Genomic DNA, 21,908 nt, shown 5'->3' on the forward strand with positions numbered 1-21,908 from the left:
ACCAGGACTGAGTCAATGTGCAGGAGTACCAGGACTGAGTCAATGTGAAGGAGTACCAGGACTGAGTCAATGTGCAGGGGTACCAGTACTGAGTCAGTGTGCAGGGGTACCAGTACTGAGTCAATGTGCAGGAGTACCAGTACTGAGTCAATGTGCAGGAGTACCAGGACTGAGTCAATGCACAGGAGTACCAGGACTGAGTCAATGTGCAGGAGTACCAGGACTGAGTCAATGTGCAGGGGTACCAGGACTGAGTCAATGTGAAGGAGTACCAGTACTGAGTCAATGTGCAGGAGTACCAGTACTGAGTCAATGTGAAGGAGTACCAGTACTGAGTCAATGTGCAGGAGTACCAGTACTGAGTCAATGTGCAGGAGTCCCAGGACTGAGTCAATGTGCAGGAGTACCAGTACTGAGTCAATGTGCAGGAGTACCAGGACTGAGTCAATGTGAAGGAGTACCAGTACTGAGTCAATTTGCAGGGGTACCAGTACTGAGTCAGTGTGCAGGGGTACCAGTACTGAGTCAGTGTGCAGAAGTACCCATACTGAGTCAATGTGCAGGGGTACCAGTACTGAGTCAATGTGCAGGGGTACCAGTACTGAGTCAATGTGCAGGAGTACCAGGACTGAGTCAATGTGCAGGAGTACCAGTACTGAGTCAATGTGCAGGAGTACCAGTACTGAGTCAATGTGCAGGGGTACCAGTACTGAGTCAATGTGCAGGAGTACCAGTACTGAGTCAGTGTGCAGGGGTACCAGGACTGAGTCAATGTGCAGGAGTACCAGTACTGAGTCAATGTGCAGGAGTACCAGGACTGAGTCAATGTGCAGGAGTACCAGTACTGAGTCAATGTGCAGGAGTACCAGGACTGAGTCAATGTGCAGGAGTACCAGGACTGAGTCAATGTGCAGGAGTACCAGGACTGAGTCAATGTGCAGGACTACCAGTGCTGAGTCAATGTGCAGGACTACCAGGACTGAGTCAATGTGCAGGACTACCAGTGCTGAGTCAATGTGCAGGACTACCAGGACTGAGTCAATGTGCAGGACTACCAGTGCTGAGTCAATGTGCAGGAGTACCAGGTAGTAATGAGGCTATCCACAAGGAGAACAGCGATGTTCCTATCTGTGGCTTCATTGCTAAATACGTTATTCAGCCTTATTCTAAAATGGATCAAGTAAAAATGCTAACTCATCAATCTACACACAATACCCCATAATGACATCACAATACCCCATAATGACATCACAATACCCCATAATGACATCACAATACCACATAATGACATCACAATACCCCATAATGACAAAGCGAAAACAGGTTTTTGGAAAAGTTTGCAAATGTATTAAAAATAATAAACAGAAATACCTTATTTACATAAGTATTCGGACCCTTTGCTATGAGACTTGATATTGAGCTCAGGTAAATCCTGTTTCCTTTGATCATCCTTTAGATGTTTCTACAACTTTATTGGATTGTTCGTGATTTGGAAAGACACACACAGTGCATGTCAGAGCAACAACTAGGAATTTGAATTGTTTTCTCTGGTCAAGTTTCTCTGGTCTGAGGATACCAGACTTGATCTCTTTAGCCTGAATGCCAAGCGTCACATGTGGAGGAAACCTGGCACTAGGCTACGGTGAAGCATGTTGGCGGAAGCATCATGCTGTGGGGATGTTTTTCAGCGGCAGGGACTGGAAGACTAGTCAGGATCGAGGGAAAGATGAATGGAGCAAAGTACAGAGATCCTTGATGAAAACCTGCTCCAGAGCGCTCAGGACCTCAGACTGGGGCGAAAGTTAACTGTCTAACAGGACAATGACCCTAAGCACACAGCCAAGCCAACTGCAGGAGTGGCTTCGGGACAAGTCTCTGAATGTCCTTGAGTGGCCCAGCAAGTGCTCGGACTTGAACCCTATCGAAAATCTCTGGAGAGATCAGAAAATAGCTGTGTAGCGATGCTCCCCATCCAACCTGACAGAGCTTTAGAGGACCTGCAGAGAAGAATGGGAGAAACTCCACAAATACAGGTGTGCCAAGCTTGTAGCGTCACACTCAAGAAGACTCTAGGCTGTAATCGCTGCCAAAGGTGATTCAACAAAGTACTGAGTAAAGGGTCTGGATACTTATGTAAATATGAGGGCCCTGGCAGAGTGGGGACAGGAAACAAACCTCTGTCAACGTCAACACACTGACTAGACTCTACCTGTCCCTCTCCTCGCCCCTACCTGGGCTCGAACCAGAGACCCTCTGCACCCACGAGCTGATCGTGGACTTCAGGAAACAGCAGGGGGGCTTACCGACTTATCAACATCGACAGCACTTAAAAAGAGAAGGTGGAAAACTTCAAATTCCTCGGCGTACACATCACTGACAATCTGAAATGGTCCACCCACACAGACAGTGTGGTGAAGAAGGCGCAAAAGCGTCTCTTCAACCTCAGGAGGCTGAAGAAATTTGGCTTAAGATCCTAAAAAACTTTTACAGATGCACAATAGATCCTGTCAGTCTGTATCATCGCCTGCACCGCCCTCAACCGCAAGGCTCTCCAGAGGGTGGTGTGGTCTGCCCAACGCATCACTAGGGGCACACTGCCTGCCCTCCAGGACACCTACAGCACCCGATGTCACAGGAAAGCCTAAAAAGATCATCAAAGACATCAGCCATGGCCTGTTCACCCCGCTATCATCTAGAAAGGGAGGTCAATACAGGCGCATCAAAGCTGGGACAGAGAGACTGAAAAACAGCTTCTGTCTCAAGGCCATTAGACTGTTAAATAGCCATCACTAGCCGGCTACAACCCGGCTACTCAACCCTGCACCTTAGAGGCTGCTGCCCTATACACATAGACATGGAATCACTGTCCACCTTAATAATGGAACACTAGTCACTTTAATAATGTTTACATACTGCTTTACCCCTCTCATGTGTATATGCTGTATTCTATTCTACTGTATTTAGTCAATGCCACTCTGGTATTACTTGTCTTAAGATTTATATATTTCTTAACTCCATTCTTTTACTTTAAGATTTGTGTTTATTGTTGTGAATTGTTAGACACTACTACACTGTTGGAGCTAGGAACACAAGCATTTCGCTACACCGGCAATAACATCTGCTAAATATGTGTACGTGACCAATAACATTGGATTGTTTTTATTTTATTTTCTACATTTGTAGACACGTGTTTTTCACTTGTCATTGTGGGGTAGTGTGTGTAGATTGATGAGGAAAACATAACAAAATGTGGAAAAAGGCAACGGGTCTGAATACTTTCCTAATGCACTGAGGTTAGACAGGTAAGAGACAGACATGTAGGTAGATAGAGGTTGGACAGGTAAGAGACAGACAGGTAGGTAGATAGAGGTGAGACAGGTAAGAGACAGACAGGTAGGTAGATAGAGGTGAGACAGGTAAGAGACAGACAGGTAGGTAGATAGAGGTTAGACAGGTAAGAGACAGACAGGTAGGTAGATAGAGGTTAGACAGGTAGGTAGATAGAGGTTAGACAGGTAAGAGACAGACAGGTAGGTAGATAGAGGTTAGACAGGTAAGAGACAGACAGGTAGGTAGATAGAGGTGAGACAGGTAAGAGACAGACAGGTAGGTAGATAGAGGTTAGACAGGTAAGAGACAGACAGGTAGGTAGATAGAGGTTAGACAGGTCGGTAGATAGAGGTTAGACAGGTAAGAGACAGACAGGTAGGTAGATAGAGGATAGACAGGTCGGTAGATAGAGGTTAGACAGGTAAGAGACAGACAGGTAGGTAGATAGATGTTAGACAGGTAAGAGACAGACAGGTAGGTAGATAGAGGTGAGACAGGTAAGAGACAGACAGGTAGGTAGATAGAGGTTAGACAGGTAAGAGGCAGACAGGTAGGTAGATAGAGGTTAGACAGGTAAGAGACAGACAGTTAGGTAGATAGAGGTTAGACAGGTAAGAGACAGACAGGTAGGTAGATAGAGGTTAGACAGGTAAGAGACAGACAGGTACAGTTGAAGTCGGAAGTTTACAAACACCTTAGCTAAATACATTTAAACTCTGTTTTTCACAATTCCTGACATTTAATCCTAGTAAAAATGTCCTGTCTTAGGTCAGTTAGGATCACCACTTTATTTTAAGAATGTGAATAGTCAGAATAATAGTAGAGAGAATAATTTATTTATTTCAGCTAATATTTCTTTCATCACATTCCCAATGGGTCAGAAGTTTACATAAACTCAATTAGTATTTTGTAGCATTGCCTTTAAATTGTTTAACTTGGGTCAAACGCTTCGGGTAGCCTTCCACAAGCTTCCCACAATAAGTTGGGTGAATTTTGGCCCATTCCTCCTGACAGAGCTGGTGTAACTGAGTCAGGTTTGTAGGCCTCCTTGCTCGCACATGCTTTTTCAGTTCTGCCCACAAATGTTCTATAGGATTGAGGTCAGGGCTTTGTGATGGCCACTCCAATACCTTGACTTTGTTGTCCTTAAGCCATTTTGCCACAACTTTGCTTGCAAGTATGCTTGGGGTCATTGTCCATTTGGAAGACACATTTGCGACCAAGCATTAACTTCCTGACTGATGTCTTGAGATGTTGCTTCAATATATACATATAATTTTCCATCCTCATTTTTAAAATTACTTTATTTAACCAGGTAGGCTAGTTGAGAACAAGTTCTCATTTACAACTGCGACCTGGCCAAGATAAAGCATAGCAGTGTGAACAGACAACAACACAGAGTTACAGATGGAGTAAACAATTAACAAGTCAATAACACAGTAGAAAACAAAGGGGGAGTCTATATACATTGTGTGCAAAAGGCATGAGGAGGTAGGCGAATAATTACAATTTAGCAGATTAACACTGGGGTGATAAATGATCAGATGGTCATGTGCAGGTAGAGCTACTGGTGTGCAAAAGAGCAGAAAAGTAAATAAATAAAAACAGTATGGGGATGAGGTGGGTAAATTGGGTGGGCAATTTACCGATGGACTATGTACAGCTGCAGCGATCGGTTAGCTGCTCAGATAGCAGATGTTTAAAGTTGGTGAGGGAGATAAAAGTCTCCAACTTCAGCGATTTTTGCAATTCGTTCCAGTCACAGGCAGCAGAGAACTGGAAGGACAGGCGGCCAAATGAGGTGTTGGCTTTAGGGATGATCAGTGAGATACACCTGCTGGAGCGCGTGCTACGGGTGAGTGTTGCCATCGTGACCAGTGAACTGAGATAAGGCGGAGCTTTACCTAGCATGGACTTGTAGATGACCTGGAGCCATTGGGTCTGGCGACGAATATGTAGCGAGGACGCCACCTATTTTGTGAAGTGCACCAGTCCCTCTTGCAGCAAAGCACCCCCACAACATGATGCTGCCACCCCCGTGCTTCACGTTGGGATGGTGTTCTTCGGCTTGCAAGCCTCCCCCTTTTTCCTCCAATCATAACGATGGTCAATACGGCCAAACAGTTCTATTTTTGATTCATCAGACCAGAGGACAGTTCTCCAAAAAGTACGATCTTTGTCCCCATGTGCAGTTGCAAACCGTTGTCTGGCTTTTCTATGGCGGTTTTGGAGCAGTGGCTTCTTCCTTGCTGAGCGGCCTTTCAGGTTATGTCGATATAGGACTCGTTATCCTGTGGATATAGATACTTTTGTACCTGCTTCCTCCAGCATCTTCACAGGTCCTTTGCTGTTGTTCTGGAATTGATTTGCACTTTTCGCACAAAAGTATGTTAATCTCTAGGAAACAGAACGCGTCTCCTTCCTGAGCGGTATGACGCCTGCGTAGTCCCATGATGTTTATACTTGCGTACTATTGTTTGTACAGTTGAACGTGGTACCTTCAGGCGTTTAGAAATTGCTCCCAAGGATGAACCAGACTTGTGAAGGTCTACAATTTTTTTTCTGAGGTCTGAGATTTCTTTTGATTTTCCCATGATGTCAAGCAGAGGCACTGAGTTTGAAGGTATGCCTTGAAATACATCAACAGGTACATCAGTTGGAAAAATGAGTTGTGTCATGTACAAAGTAGATATCCTAACCGACTTGCCAAAACTATAGTTTGTTAACAAGGAATTTGTGGAGTGGTTGAAAAACGAGTTTTAATGACTCCAACCTAAGTGTATGTAAACTTCCGACTTCAACTGTAGGTAGGGGTAAAAATTACGAGGCTATCTTTTTTTTAACCTTTATTTAACTCGGCAAGGTAGTTAACAAATCCTTATTTATAATGACGGCCTACCCCGGCAATCAGGATAGATAATAAACAGAGTAGCAGCAGCATATGTGAAGAGTGTGAAAAATGTGTTTATGTGTGAGTGTGTGTGGTGTCAATTTGCAGGTGTGTTTGTTTTGTGTGTGTGAATGTATGTAGTGTGTGGGTAGAGTCCAGTGAGTGTGTAACCAATGTCAAATGGCTAGCTAGTTAGCGGTGGTGCGCGCTAATTGCGTTTCACTCTGTGAGGTCACTCGCTCTGAGGCCTTTAAGTAGTTGTTCCCCTTGCTCTGCAAGGGCCGTGGCTTTTGTGGTGCGATGGGTAACGGGGCTTCGTGGGTGTCAGTTGTTGATGGGTGCAGAGGATCCCTGGTTCGATCCCAGGTAGGGGCGAGGAGAGGGACAGGTAGAGTCTAGTCAATGTGCAAAATGTAAAAAAATAGGGGGTAAGTCTAGGTAGCCAACTGTTCAGGAGTCGTATGGCTTGGCGGTAGAAGCTGTTCAGGAGTCGTATGGCTTGGAGGTAGAAGCTGTTCAGGAGTCGTATGGCTTGGAGGTAGAAGCTGTTCAGGAGTCGTATGGCTTGGAGGTAGAAGCTGTTCAGGAGTCTTATGGCTTGGCGGTAGAAGCTCTTCAGGAGTCGTATGGCTTGGCGGTAGAAGCTGTTCAGGAGTCTTATGGCTTGGCGGTAGAAGCTGTTCAGGAGTCGTATGGCTTGGAGGTAGAAGCTGTTCAGGAGTCGTATGGCTTGGAGGTAGAAGCTGTTCAGGAGTCGTATGGCTTGGCGGTAGAAGCTGTTCAGGAGCCTTTTGGCGCTTGGTACTGCTTGCCGTGCATTAGCAAAGAGAACAGTCTATGACTTGGGTGGCTAGAGTCTTTGCCAATTTGTAGGGACACAGCCTGGTATAGAGGTCCTGGATGGCAGGGAGCTTGGCCCCAGTGATGTACTGGGCTGTATGCCATACCCTTTGTAATGCCTTGCGGTCAGATTTCATGCAGTTTCCGTACCAAGAGGCGATGCAGCCAGTCAAGATGCTCTCAATGGTGCAGTTGTAGAATATTTTGAGGATCAGAGGGCTCATGCAAAATCAGCCGCCTGAGGGGGAAGAGACATTGTCGTACCCTCTTCACGACTGTGTTGGGTGTTGGTGTGTTTGGATGATGATAGGTGCTTAGTGATGTGGACATCAAGGAACTTGAAGCTCTCAACCCACTCCACTCCAGGCCTGTCGATGTGAATGAGGGTGTGTTGGCCCTCCGTTTCCTGTAGTCCACGGTCAGCTCCTTTGTCTTGCTGACATTGAGGGAGAGGTTGTTCTCCAAGCACCACATTGCCAGGTCTCTGACCTCCTACCTGTAGACTGCCTCATCGTTGACAGTGATCAGGCCTACCAACGTTGTTGCCTGCAAACGTAATGATGGTGTTGGAGTCATGCACAGCCACGTAGTCGTGGGTGAACATTGTTGCTATTGTTGCTCTTAGACGTTTCCACTTCACAATAACAGCACTTACAGTTGACCGGGTCAGCTCTAGCAGGGCAGAAATTTGACGAACTGACTTGTTGGAAAGGTGGCATTTTATGATGATACCACATTGAAAGTCACTGAGCTCTTCAGTAAGGCCATTCTACTGCCACTGTTTGTCTATGGAGATTGCATGGACCTGTGCTCGATTTTTTTTTATACCTGTCAGCAATGGGTGTGGCTGAAATAGCCAAATCCACTAATTTGAAGGTGTGTCCACATACTTTTGTATATATACTGTTTAACAATATGAGGCAACATCCCTGGTTGGTTAACTCAGGTTTAGGAGTTTCGTTCTTTAATCTAATATCAGTCAGTTAACATGACCTTCATGAATTTTGAAGCCTTTGTGATTTATTTATATTTTTAATTACGCTTCAAAATTAACAAAAAGTGATGATAGTGACATTAGCTGATTAGGATGATCTCATTAAGATTATCTCAAATCGTATAAGATATCCTCAGCCTATGTTCACCATATACCTTATTTACAGCGTTCATCCAAAAACCCTACAAATCTTCCATTCATTTTCCCTAGGTTTTATCAACAACGAACAATGGCGGAGTTAGTGCCTACAAAAACACGCCATTGGGGGTTGAATACATGTTCAGGTTTAATATTTATCTCGAGCCGAGTCAACCAATCTGCGTTCGCCTTGCTCTGACGTGGACTTCTTCTTCCTGCCTGAGCCAATCAGCCACCGTGTTGTTGTTTCTCAGCTACTAGTGGGTTTGTTTGGGTTTAAAGAGCTGTTTGGTGATCGGGAAAGACACGAACGCCCCAAAAAATGAGCATCGTTCACAAATAAGTAAGATTATCGTTACAAATAATTAAGTTGGTGTTTCTGTGCACGTTTCTACTGAGATTGCATCGATCGAGTGGTGACGATATTGTACATTCCCGTGCTTTTGTTTGATTTCCTTACCTGTCTGCTCGCTACGTTACGTTAATTAAGCAAGCCTGTGACGTTAGAGCATCCAAACCAAAATGTCAATACATCCTATCTTTCTGACAGACTTGGGGATTTTGTTAGGTTGTAACGTTAACACTTGTTTAAATTATCCAAGGAACGTCGTTTGATATCAAAGTCAGACCACTGGCCCGCTAATGTTTTGCTAGCGAGGCTTTTTGTCCGTTCAGACAGCAACAATAGAACGTTGTTGCACCAACCGGCCTCAGTCCTGGCAGCAAGCCTCCAGGCACAGACAGCTAGGAGGACAGACATGTTTCACTTCCTCTGTGACTGGGTCTCTGTAGGTAGAGCAGATGGCTTGTCCGGGTCTGTAGTTGCAAGGGGATGGAATGTCAGCGTCTGGTTTCTAGAAGATGGCATGTTGATTTTGTGTGTGTGTGTTTATCTCCAACAGGGTGGGTGTCTTTATCTCCAACAGGGTGGTGTGTTTATCTCCAACAGGGTGGTGTGTTTATCTCCAACAGGGTGGGTGCGTTTGTCTCCAACAGGGTGGGTATGTTTGTCTCCAACAGGGTGGGTGTGTTTGTCTCCAACAGGGTGGTGTGTTTGTCTCCAACAGGGTGGGTGTGTTTGTCTCCAACAGGGTGGGTGTGTTTGTCTCCAACAGGGTGGGTGTGTTTGTCTCCAACAGGGTGGGTGTGTTTGTCTCCAACAGGGTGGGTGTGTTTGTCTCCAACAGGGTGGTGTGTTTGTCTCCAACAGGGTGGGTGTGTTTGTCTCCAACAGGGTGGTGTGTGTGTATCTCCAACAGGGTGGGTGTGTATCTCCAACAGGGTGGGTGTGTGTATCTCCAACAGGGTGGGTGTGTGTATCTCCAACAGGGTGGGTGTGGGTGTGTTTATCTCCAACAGGGTGGGTGTGTTTATCTCCAACAGGGTGGGTGTCTTTATCTCCAACAGTGTGGGTGTCTTTATCTCCAACAGTGTGGGTGTCTTTATCTCCAACAGTGTGGGTGTCTTTATCTCCAACAGGGTGGTGTGTTTATCTCCAACAGTGTGGGTGTGTTTATCTCCAACAGGGTGGGTGTGTTTATCTCCAACAGGTGGGTGTGGGTGTGTTTATCTCCAACAGGTGGGTGTGGGTGTGTTTATCTCCAACAGGGTGGGTGCGTTTGTCTCCAACAGGGTGGGTGTGTTTGTCTCCAACAGGGTGGGTATGTTTGTCTCCAACAGGGTGGGTGTGTTTGTCTCCAACAGGGTGGGTGTGTTTGTCTCCAACAGGGTGGTGTGTTTGTCTCCAACAGGGTGGGTGTGTTTGTCTCCAACAGGGTGGGTGTGTTTGTCTCCAACAGGGTGGGTGTGTTTGTCTCCAACAGGGTGGGTGTGTTTGTCTCCAACAGGGTGGGTGTGTTTGTCTCCAACAGGGTGGGTGTGTTTGTCTCCAACAGGGTGGTGTGTTTGTCTCCAACAGGGTGGGTGTGTTTGTCTCCAACAGGGTGGTGTGTGTGTATCTCCAACAGGGTGGGTGTGTATCTCCAACAGGGTGGGTGTGTGTATCTCCAACAGGGTGGGTGTGTGTATCTCCAACAGGGTGGGTGTGGGTGTGTTTATCTCCAACAGGGTGGGTGTGTTTATCTCCAACAGGGTGGGTGTGTTTATCTCCAACAGGGTGGTGTGTTTATCTCCAACAGGGTGGGTGTGTTTATCTCCAACAGTGTGCGTGTGTGTATCTCCAACAGTGTGGGTGTGTTTATCTCCAACAGGGTGGGTGTGTTTATCTCCAACAGTGTGCGTGTGTGTATCTCCAACAGGGTGGGTGTGGGTGTGTTTATCTCCAACAGGGTGGTGTGTTTATCTCCAACAGGGTGGTGTGTTTGTCTCCAACAGGGTGGGTGTGTTTATCTCCAACAGGGTGGGTGTGTTTATCTCCAACAGGTTGGTGTGTTTATCTCCAACAGGGTGGGTGTGTTTATCTCCAACAGGGTGGGTGTGTTTATCTCCAACAGGGTGGTGTGTTTATCTCCAACAGGGTGGTGTGTTTATCTCCAACAGGGTGGGTGTGTTTATCTCCAACAGGGTGGGTGTGTTTGTCTCCAACAGGGTGGGTGTGTTTGTCTCCAACAGGGTGGGTGTGTTTGTCTCCAACAGGGTGGGTGTGTTTGTCTCCAACAGGGTGGTGTGGGTGTGTGTATCTCCAACAGGGTGGTGTGTTTATCTCCATCAGGGTGGGTGTGTTTATGTCCATCAGGGTTTTGTGGGTGTGTTTATCTCCAACAGGGTGGTGTGTTTATCTCCAACAAGGTGGGTGTCTTTATCTCCAACAGGGTGGTGTGTTTATCTCTAACAGGGTGGTGTGAGTACCAGCCGGCCCCGAGGTTAGGTCAGAGGTCATGGAGGTTCGTGTTGGAAGCGTGGTGTTCAGCTCCAGGTTTGACTCTGGAAACCTGGGCCGCGTGGAGAAGGTTGACTCCTTCCCCTCCGACGCCGCCTGTCCCACTTCCACAACCCTTAGCAGCACCCCCGACTACGAGTTTAATGTCTGGACGCGCCCTGACTGTGCCGGGACAGAACACGAGAATGGAAACAGGTAACCTAGCAACTCACACACACACACAATTGGACAGGTAGAACAATATGTCTAACCAACAACACACCTCTGGGCTCTGAGGAATACAGCCTCCTCTGTGCTCTGAGGAATACAGCCTCCTCTGGGCTCTGAGGAATACAGCCTCCTCTGGGCTCTGAGGAATACAGCCTCCTCTGGGCTCTGAGGAATACAGCCTCCTCTGGGCTCTGAGGAATACAGCCTCCTCTGGGCTCTGAGGAATACAGCCTCCTCTGGGCTCTGAGGAATACAGCCTCCTCTGGGCTCTGAGGAATACAGCCTCCTCTGGGCTCTGAGGAATACAGCCTGTGTGTGTTGCAGGTCCTGGTTCTACTTCAGTGTGCGTGGTGCTTTGCCGGGGCGAATGCTGAAGGTCAATGTAATGAATATGAACAAGCAGAGTAAACTGTACAACCAGGGAATGGCTCCTCTAGTCAAGACTGTACCTGGTAGGACACGCTGGGAGAGAGTACGGGACAGACCCACATACGAGGTATACACACTATGCACACGTTATACCACTATATATACACGTTATTCCACTATATACACATGTTATACCACTATATACACACGTTATACCACTATATACACACGTTATACCACTATATACACAAGTTATACCACTATATATACACATTATACCACTATATATACACATTATACCACTATATATACACATTATACCACTATATATAAACATTATACCACTATATACACAATATACCACTATACACACACACACACACATACCACTATATACACACATTATACCACTATATACACACATTATACCACTATATACACACATTATACCATTATACACAATATACCACTATACACACACACACACAATATACCACTATACACACACACACACACACATTATACCACTATACACACACACACACACATACCACTATATACACACATTATACCACTATATACACACATTATACCACTATATACACACATTATACCATTATACACAATATACCACTATACACACACACACACAATATACCACTATACACACACACACACACACATTATACCACTATACACACATTATACCACTATACATACACACACACATTATACCACTATACACACATTATACCACTATACATACACACACACACACAATATATCACTACACACACACACTATTTACAGATGCATGGACTAAATCGCTGGATTATTGGTTGACAGAACGTTTCTCCTCTCCACCTCTCCTCAGATGGTGGATAATCAGTTCATCCTGTCGTTTACCCATCGTCTGTTGGAAGTGAAAGGAGCGACCACGTTCTTCTCCTTTAGTTTCCCCTTCTCCTACAGCGAGAGTCAAGACCTGCTGACACAACTGGACCAGAGATACCCTGACACAGCCACGCTCACACCCAGGTACACACACACATACACACACACACACACTGACACAACTGGACCAGAGATACACACACCCATCCTCTGTAGTCAGTGTTTCAACCCTCTCTTTTCACAGTCTGCTGCCTCAGTTTGTATGATTGCAATTTGCATATACTCCAGAATGTTATGAAGAGTGATCAGATGAATTGCAATTAATTCCAAAGTCCCTCTTTGCCATGCAAATGAACTGAATCCCCAAAAAACATTTCCACTGCATTTCAGCCCTGCCACAAAAGGACCAGCTGACATCATGTCAGTGATTCTCTTGTTAACACAGGTGTGAGTGTTGACGAGGGAAAGGCTGGAGATCACTCTGTCATGCTGATTGAGTTCGAATAACAGACTGGAAGCTTCAAAAGGAGGGTGGTGCTTGGAATCCTTGTTCTTCCTCTGTCAACCATGGTTACCTGCAAGGAAACACGTGCCGTCATCATTGCTTTGCCCAAAAAGGGCTTCACAGGCAAGGATATTGCTGCCAGTAAGATTGCACCTAAATCAACCAGTTATCGGATCATCAAGAACTTCAAGAAGAGCGGTTCAATTGTTGTGAAGAAGACTTCAGGGTGCCCAAGAAAGTCCAGCAAGCGCCAGGACCGTCTCCTAAAGTTGATTCAGCTGCGGGATCGGGGCACCACCAGTACAGAGCTTACTCAGGAATGGCAGCAGGCAGGTGTGAGTGCATCTGCACGCACAGTGAGAAAATACTTTTGGAGGATGGCCTGGTGTCAAGAAGGGCAGCAAAGAAGCCACTTCTCTCCAGGAAAAACATCAGGGACAGACTGATATTCTGCAAAAGGTACAGGGATTGGACTGGGGTAAAGTCATTTTCTCTGATGAATCCACTTTCCGATTGTTTGGGGCATCTGGAAAAAAGCTTGAGAGTGCTAAAAGACAAGGTGAGCGCTACCATCAGTCCTGTGTCATGCCAACAGTAAAGCATCCTGAGACCATTCATGTGTGGGGTTGCTTCTCAGCCAAGGGAGTGAGCTCACTCACAATTTTGCCTAAGAACACAGTCATGAATAAAGAATGGTACCAACACATCCTCCAAGAGCAACTTCTCCCAACCATCCAGGAACAGTTTGGTGATGAACAATGCCTTTTCCAGCATGATGGAGCACCATGCCATAAGGCAAAAGTGATAACTAAGTGGCTCAGGGAACAAAACATCAATATTTTGGGGCCATGGCCAGGAAACTCCCCAGACCTTATTCCCATTGAGAACTTGTGGTCAATCCTCAAGAGGCGGGTGGACAAACAAAAACACACAAATTCTGACAAACTCCAAGCATTGATTATGCAAGAATGGGCTGCCATCAGTCAGGATGTGTCTGTACATTGTTGTAATGATGTGCAAATAGTTAAAGTACAAAAGGGAAAATAAATAAACATAAATATGGGTTGTATTTACAAAGGTGTTTGTTCTTCACTGGTTGCCCTTTTCTTGTGGCAACAGGTCACAAATCTTGCTGCTGTGATGCACACTGTGGTATTTCACCCAGTATATATGGGAGTTTATCAAAATGTCAAATTCTTTGTGGGTCTGTGTAATCTGAGGGAAATATGTCTCTCTATGGTCATACATTTGTCAGGAGGTTAGGAAGTGCAGCTCAGTTTCCACCTCATTTTGTGGGCAGTGAGCACATAGCCTGTCTTCTCCTGAGAGCCAGGTCTGCCTACGGCGGCCTTTCTCAATAGCAAGGCTATGCTCACTGAGTCTGTACATAGTCAAAGCTTTCCTTAATTTTGGGTCAGTCACAGTGGTCAGGTATTCTGCCGCTGTGTACTCTCTGTTTAGGGCCAAATAGCATTCTAGTTTGCTCTGTTTTTTTGTTAATTCTTTCCAATGTGTCAAGTAATTATCTTTTTGTTTTCTCATGATTTGGTTGGGTCTAATTGTGGTCAGGTATTCTGCCACTGTGTACTCTCTGTTTAGGGCCAAATAGCATTCTAGTTTTTGTTCATTCTTTCAGATGTGTCAAGTAATTATCTTTTTGTTTTCTCATGATTTGGTTGGGTCTAATTGTGTTGCTGTCCTGGGGCTCTGTAGGGTGTGTTTGTGTTTGTGAACAGAGCCCCAGGACTAGCTTGCTTAGGGGACTCTTCTCCAGGTTCATCTCTCTGTAGGTGATGGCTTTGTTGTGGAAGGTTTGGGAATCGCTTCCTTTTAGGTGGTTGTAGAATTTAACGGCTCTTTTCTGGATTTTGATCATTAGTGGGTATCGGCCTAATTGTGCTCTGCATGTATTATTTGGTGTTCTATGTTGTACACGGATATTTTTTGCAGAATTCTGCATGCAGAAACTCAATTTGGTGTTTGTCCCTTTTTGGGAAGTCTTGGTTGGTGAGCGGACCCCAGACCTTATAACCATAAAGGGCATTGGGTTCTATAACTGATTCAAGTGTTTTTAGTCAGATCCTAATTGGTGTGTCGAATTTGATGTTCCTTGATGGCATAGAAGGACATTTTTGCCTTGTCTCTCAGATCGTTCAAAGCTTTGTGGAAGTTAATGATGTTTAGGCCGAGGTATGTATAGTTTTTTTGTGTACTCTAAGGCAACGGTGTCTAGATGGAATTTATATTTGTGGTCCTGGCGACTGGACCTTTTTTGGAACATAATTATTTTGTTTTACTGAGATTTACTGTCAGGGCCCAGGTCTGTCAGGGCCCAGGTCTGTCAGGGCCCAGGTCTGGCAGAATCTGTGCAGAAGATTTAGGTGCTGCTGTAGGCCCTCCTTGGTTGGGGCCAGAAACACCGGATCATCAGCAAACAGTAGACATTTGACTTCAGATTCTAGTAGGGTGAGGCCGGGTGCTGCAGACTGTTCTAGTGCCCTCGCCAATTCATTGATATATATGTTGAAGAGGGTGGGGCTTAAGCTGCATCCCTGTCTCACCACACGGCCGTATGGGAAGAAATGTGTGTGTTTTTTGCCAATTTTAACTGCACACTTTGTGTACATGGATTTTATAATGTCGTATGTTTTACCCCCAACACCACTTTCCATCAATTTGAATAGCCAAATGCCTCATGCCAAACTGAGTCGAAGGCGTTTTTGAAATCAACAAAGCATGAGAAGGCTTAGCCTTTGTTTTGGTTTGTTTGTTTGTCAATTAGTGTATGCACCGTGAATACGTGGTCTGACTTATGGTAATTTGGTAAAAAGACAATTTGACAAGTACATTGTTTTCACTGAGGAAATGTACGAATTTGGTGTTAATGATAATGCAGAGGATTTCCCCAAGGTTGATCTTGACGCTTCTCCCACAGTAGCTATTGGGGTCAAATTTGTCACCACTTTTGTGGATTGAGGTGCTCAGTCATTGGTTCCAAATATGGGGGAAGATGCCAGAGCCAAGGATGATGTTAAAGAGTTTAAGTTTAGCCAATTGGAATTTGTAGTCTGTATATTCATCTCTCTCTCCCCCTCCAGGTGTGGTGACAGTGTATACTTCCACAGGGAGGTGTTGTGTCACTCTCTGGATGGTAACCGAGTGGATCTGCTGACGGTCACCAGCTGTCTCGGCATGCAGGAAGAGAGAGAACACCGCCTGGACAAACTATTTCCTGATGCAGAGACCCCACGACCTCATCGCTTCACTGGCAAACAGGTAACACAGTCACGCACACAGTCACGCACACAGTCACGCACACAGTCACACACCCTGACCACAGGGTGATGTTTAATCAGTAAGGTCTCTGCATCAGACTCGTCTATTGATAGTGTGTGTGTGTAGGTGTTTTTCCTCAGTAGTCGTGTACACCCGGGGGAGACGCCATCGTCGTTTGTCTTTAAGGGCTTCTTAAACTTCATCCTGCGTCATGACGACCCCAGAGCTCACACACTCCGCAACATGTTTGTCTTCAAACTCATCCCCATGCTGAACCCGGACGGGGTGGTACGCGGACACTACAGGTACACACACGCTCAACATTCCTGTTGTTTGGATGAAAATGTTATATTTTTTCCCTCTCTCAATGTCACCCTCTCTCAATGTCACCCTCTCTCACTGTCTCCCTCTCTCACTGTCTCCCTCTCTCACTGTCTCCCTCTCAATGTCACCCTCTCTCACTGTCTCCCTCTCTCACTGTCTCCCTCTCAATGTCAACCTCTCTCACTGTCTCCCTCTCAATGTCACCCTCTCTCACTGTCTCCCTCTCAATGTCACCCTCTCTCACTCTCTCCCTCTCAATGTCTCCCTCTCTCAATGTCTCCCTCTCTCAATGTCTCCCTCTCTCACTGTCTCCCTCTCTCACTGTCTCCCTCTCAATGTCTCCCTCTCTCACTGTCTCCCACTCAATGTCACCCTCTCTCACTGTCTCCCTCTCAATGTCACCCTCTCTCACTGTCTCCCTCTCAATGTCACCCTCTCTCACTGTCTCCCTCTCAATGTCACCCTCTTTCACTGTCTCCCTCTCAATGTCTCCCTCTCTCACTGTCTCCCTCGCAATGTCTCCCTCTCTCACTGTCTCCCTCTCAATGTCACCCTCTCTCACTGTCTCCCTCTCAATGTCACCCTTTCTCAATGTCTCCCTCTCAATGTCTCCCTCTCTCAATGTCTCCCTCTCTCAATGTCTCCCTCTCTCAATGTCTCCCTCTCTCAATGTCTCCCTCTCTCACTGTCTCCCTCTGAATGTCTCCCTCTCTCACTGTCTCCCTCTCTCAATGTCTCCCTCCCCAGGACTGACTCTAGAGGGGTGAATCTGAACAGACAGTATCTGAACCCTAGTCCTGATCTCCACCCCTCCATCTACGCTGCTAAAACACTGCTGCTCTACCACCACACACACAACCGCACCACACACACACACTCCAACACGCACATCAACACACACTCTAACACACACACCTACAACCCACCTCAAGCACCTCCCCTCAGCACCAAACCCACCAATCAGAGCCCTGCCCTACACCTCACCCCTTTGGAACTCAGCCTCAACCAACGGAACGCTGATAAAGACTCTAACCCCGCCCCCTCAGAGATCGCCATGGTTATGGAGGAGATCGCCTGGGTAACCATGGAGACCGGGAAGAGGGAGGGGCAGGGGGATGGAAGGTGCTGTGAAGACGAGAATGATTCGCAGAGCGTCTCAGAGTCCACGCCCACATCAGTACCTCTGGAGATGTCAGTCATAGCCGGGGAACCAATCCCTGCGCAGGAGGGGGGAGTGGCCTATTACGTGGACCTGCATGGCCACGCTTCCAAACGTGGCTGCTTCATGTACGGCAACAGCCTATCAGACGAAAACCAGCAGGTGAGAGAGAGAGAGAGAGAGGGGGAAGGAGACTTGGGGAGAGAGCTGGGGAGAGGGAGACTTGGGGGGGGGAGGCTGGGACTTGGGGAGATGGACGGGTAGAGAGCTGGGGAGGGGAGAGGGGGACATGGAGGCTGGGGAGAGGGAGACATGGAGGCTGGGAAGAGGGAGACATGGAGGCTGGGGAGAGGGAGACATGGAGGCTGGGGAGAGGGAGACATGGAGAGGGGGACTTGGGAGAATGTAGAGTATAGGGAAATTGCAGTGTCTCTACATAGGCAAAGAAAGGTTGCCTCATTCGGTAGAATTTGACAGAAGAACCCCGGAGGGTATATTTTATCTTCTCCAATTGAATAAAGTGTAAAACATTTTTAATCCACACAAGAGGAAAGGGAGCTGGGGAGGGGGAGAGGGAGGCTGGGGAGAGGGAGGCTGGGGAGAGGGAGATTGGGGAGAGGGAGATTGGGGAGAGGGAGACTGGGGAGAGGGAGACTGGGGAGAGGGAGACTGGGGAGAGGGAGACTGGGGAGAGGGAGACTGGGGAGAGGGAGGCTGGGGAGAGGGAGGCTGGGGAGAGGGAGGCTGGGGAGAGGGAGACTGGGGAGAGGGAGGCTGGGGAGAGGGAGACTGGGGAGAGGGAGACTGGGGAGAGGGAGACTGGGGAGAGGGAGCTGGGGAGAGGGAGACTGGAGAGAGGGAGACTGGAGAGAGGGAGACTGGAGAGAGGGAGAGGGAGACTGGGGAGAGGGAGCTGGGGAGAGGGAGACTGGGGAGAGGGAGCTGGGGAGGGAGAGGGGGAGACTGGGGAGGGGGAGCGGGGGAGAGGGAGCGGGGGAGAGGGAGCTGGGGAGAGGGAGACTGGGGAGAGGGAGCTGGGGAGGGGAGAGGGAGACTGGGGAGAGGGAGCTGGGGAGGGGGAGAGGGAGGCTGGGGAGAGGGAGCTGGGGAGGGGGAGAGGGAGGCTGGGGAGAGGGAGCTGGGGAGAGAGGGAGCTGGGGAGAGGGATGCTGGGGAGGGGGAGAGGGAGACTGGGGAGGGGGAGACTGGGGAGAGGGAGACTGGGGAGAGGGAGACTGGGGAGAGGGAGACTGGGGAGAGGGAGAGAGGGAGCTGGGGAGGGGGAGAGGGAGACTGGGGAGAGGGAGGCTGGGGAGAGGGAGACTGGGGAGAGGGAGACTGGGGAGAGGGAGACTGGGGAGAGGGAGAGGGAGACTGGGGAGAGGGAGCTGGGGAGGGGGAGAGGGAGGCTGGGGAGAGGGAGGCTGGGGAGAGGGAGGCTGGGGAGAGGGAGACTGGGGAGAGGGAGACTGGGGAGAGGGAGACTGGGGAGAGGGAGACTGGGGAGAGGGAGAGGGAGACTGGGGAGAGGGAGACTGGGGAGAGGGAGACTGGGGAGAGGGAGCTGGGGAGAGGGAGACTGGGGAGAGGGAGCTGCGGAGGGGGAGAGGGAGACGGGGGAGAGGGAGGCTGGGGAGAGGGAGGCTGGGGAGAGGGAGACTGGGGAGAGGGAGACTGGGGAGAGGGAGAGGGAGACTGGGGAGAGGGAGACTGGGGAGAGGGAGACTGGGGAGAGGGAGCTGGGGAGAGGGAGACTGGGGAGAGGGAGAGGGAGACTGGGGAGAGGGAGACTGGGGAGAGGGAGACTGGAGAGAGGGAGACTGGAGAGAGGGAGACTGGGGAGAGGGAGCTGGGGAGGGGGAGAGGGAGACTGGGGAGAGGGAGCTGGGGAGAGGGAGACTGGGGAGAGGGAGCTGGGGAGGGGGAGAGGGAGACTGGGGAGGGGGAGACCACACTCTTTGCCAAGAGAGTTTTCATTATATACTTTTTGTGGCTGTTTATTTACCACCACAGACGGACACTGGCACTAAGACCACACTCACTCTGCTGTATAAGGAAATAAGCTCCGGAAACTGGAGGAAACCGCTCACCCAGAGGTGGCGTCTTAGTGGCCGGAGACTTTAATGCAGGGAAACTTAAATCAGTTTTACCTAATTTCTATCAACATGTTAAATGCGCAACCAGAGGGATAAACATTCTAGATCACCTGTACTCCACACAGACGTGTACAAAGCTCTCTCTCACCCTCCATTTGGTAAATCTGACCACAATTCTATCCTCCTGATTCCTGCTTACAAGCAAAAATTAAAGCAGGAAGCACCAGTGACTCGATCTATAAAAAAAATGGTCAGATGTAGCAGATGCTAAACTACAGGACTGTTTTGCTATCACAGACTGGAACATGTTCTGGGATTCTTCCGATGACATTGAGGAATACACCACATCAGTCACTGGCTTTATCAATAAGTGCATAAGGACATCGTCCCCACAGTGACTGTACGTACATACCCCAGCCAGAAGCCATGGATTACAGGCAACATTCGCACTGCATTCGAAGGGTAGAGCTGTCGCTTTCAAGGTGCGGGACTCTAACACGGAAGCTTATAAGAAATTCTGCTCTGCCCTCTGACGAACCATCAAACAGGCAAAGCGCCAATACAGGGCTAAGATTGAATCATACTACACCGGCTCCGACGCTCGTCTTATGTGGCAGTCCTTGAAAACTATTACAGAATACAAAGGGAAGGACAGCCGTGAGCTGCACAGTGACACGAGCCTACAAGATGAGCTAAATTACTTCTATGCTCGCTTTGAGGCAAGCAACACTGAGGCATGCATAAAAGCATCATCTGTTCTGGATGACTGTGTGATCACGCTCTCCGTAGCCGACGTGAGTAAGACCTTTAAACAGGTCAACATTCACAAGGCCGCGGGGCCTGACAGATTACCAGGCCGTGTGCTCTGGGCATGTGCTGACCAACTGGCAGGTGTCTATACTGACATTTTCAACATGTCCCTGAATGAGTCTGTAATACCAACATGTTTCAAGTAGACCACCATAGTCCCTGTGCCCAAGAACACTAAGGCAACCTGCCTAAATGACTACAGACTCTTAGCACACACGTTCGTAGCCATGAAGTGCTTTGAAAGGCTGGTAATGGCTCACATCAACACCATCATCCCAGAAACTGTAGACCCACTTCAATTTGCATACCACTCAAACAGATCCACAGATGATGCAATCTCTATTGCACTCCACACTGCCCTTTCCCACCTGGACAAAAGGAACACCTACGTGAAAATGCTGTTCATTGACTACTGCTCAGCATTCAACACCATAGTGCCCTCAAAGCGCATCACTAAGCTAAGGACCCTGGAACTAAACACATACCTCTGCAACTGGATCCTGGACTTCCTGGCGGGCTGCCCCTAGGGAAGGTAACAACACATCTGCCACACTGATCCTCAACACTGGAGCCCCTCAGGGGTGCGTGCTCAGTCCCCTCCTGTACTCCCTGTTCACCCATGACTGCGTGGCCAGGCACGACACCAACACCATCATTAAGTCTGCCGACAACACAACAGTGTCCAACCCTAACCCTAACCAAACCGACAACGACCAGACAGCCTATAGGGAGGAGTCCGGCGACCTGGCCAGGTGGTGCTAGAATAACAACCTATCCCTCAACGTATCCAAGACGAAAGAGATGATTGTGGGCTACAGGAAAGGGAGGACCGAGCACGTCCCCATTCTCATCGACAGGGCTGTAGTGGAGCAGGTTGAGAGCTTCAAGTTCCTTGGTGTCCTCATCACCAACAAACTACAATGGTCCAAACACACCAAGACAGTCGTGAAGAGGGCATGACAAAACCTATTCCCCCTCAGGCAACTAAAAATATTTGGCATGAGTCCTCAGATCCTCAAAAGGTTCTACAGCTGCAACATCGAGAGCATTTTGACTGGTTACATCACTGCCTGGTATGGCAACCGCTCGGCCTCTGACTGCAAGGCACTAAAGAGGGTAGTGTGTACGGCCCAGTACATCACTGGGGCTAAGCTTTCTGCCATCCAGGATCTCTTTACCAGACGGTGTCAGAGGAAGGCCCTAAAAATTGTAATAGACCCCACCCACCCCAGTC

General features: G+C 48.1%; 1 protein-coding gene across 5 annotated transcripts in view; it reads left to right on the top strand.

The window, feature by feature from the left end:
• The first annotated feature begins 8,398 nt into the window (after positions 1-8,398).
• agbl5 (ATP/GTP binding protein-like 5) overlaps positions 8,399-21,908 on the top strand; it is a 50,757-nt gene continuing 37,247 nt past the window's right edge. For 3 of the 5 annotated variants that reach the window (XM_036976470.1, XM_036976468.1, XM_036976469.1), the window contains exons 1-7: positions 8,399-8,535; positions 10,987-11,226; positions 11,566-11,737; positions 12,485-12,648; positions 16,108-16,285; positions 16,412-16,590; positions 17,357-17,930. In XM_036976470.1, the coding sequence (XP_036832365.1) occupies positions 11,030-11,226; positions 11,566-11,737; positions 12,485-12,648; positions 16,108-16,285; positions 16,412-16,590; positions 17,357-17,930 (1,464 nt within the window). In that variant the 5' untranslated portion in view covers positions 8,399-8,535; positions 10,987-11,029. Of the gene's footprint in view, positions 8,536-10,963; positions 11,227-11,565; positions 11,738-12,484; positions 12,649-16,107; positions 16,286-16,411; positions 16,591-17,356; positions 17,931-21,908 lie in introns of all 5 variants that reach the window. The other 2 variants (XM_036976467.1, XM_036976466.1) reach the window with 2 other exon arrangements.

This window comes from Oncorhynchus mykiss, chromosome 4 (genome assembly GCF_013265735.2).
Source record: "Oncorhynchus mykiss isolate Arlee chromosome 4, USDA_OmykA_1.1, whole genome shotgun sequence".
Lineage (NCBI taxonomy): Eukaryota > Metazoa > Chordata > Actinopteri > Salmoniformes > Salmonidae > Oncorhynchus > Oncorhynchus mykiss.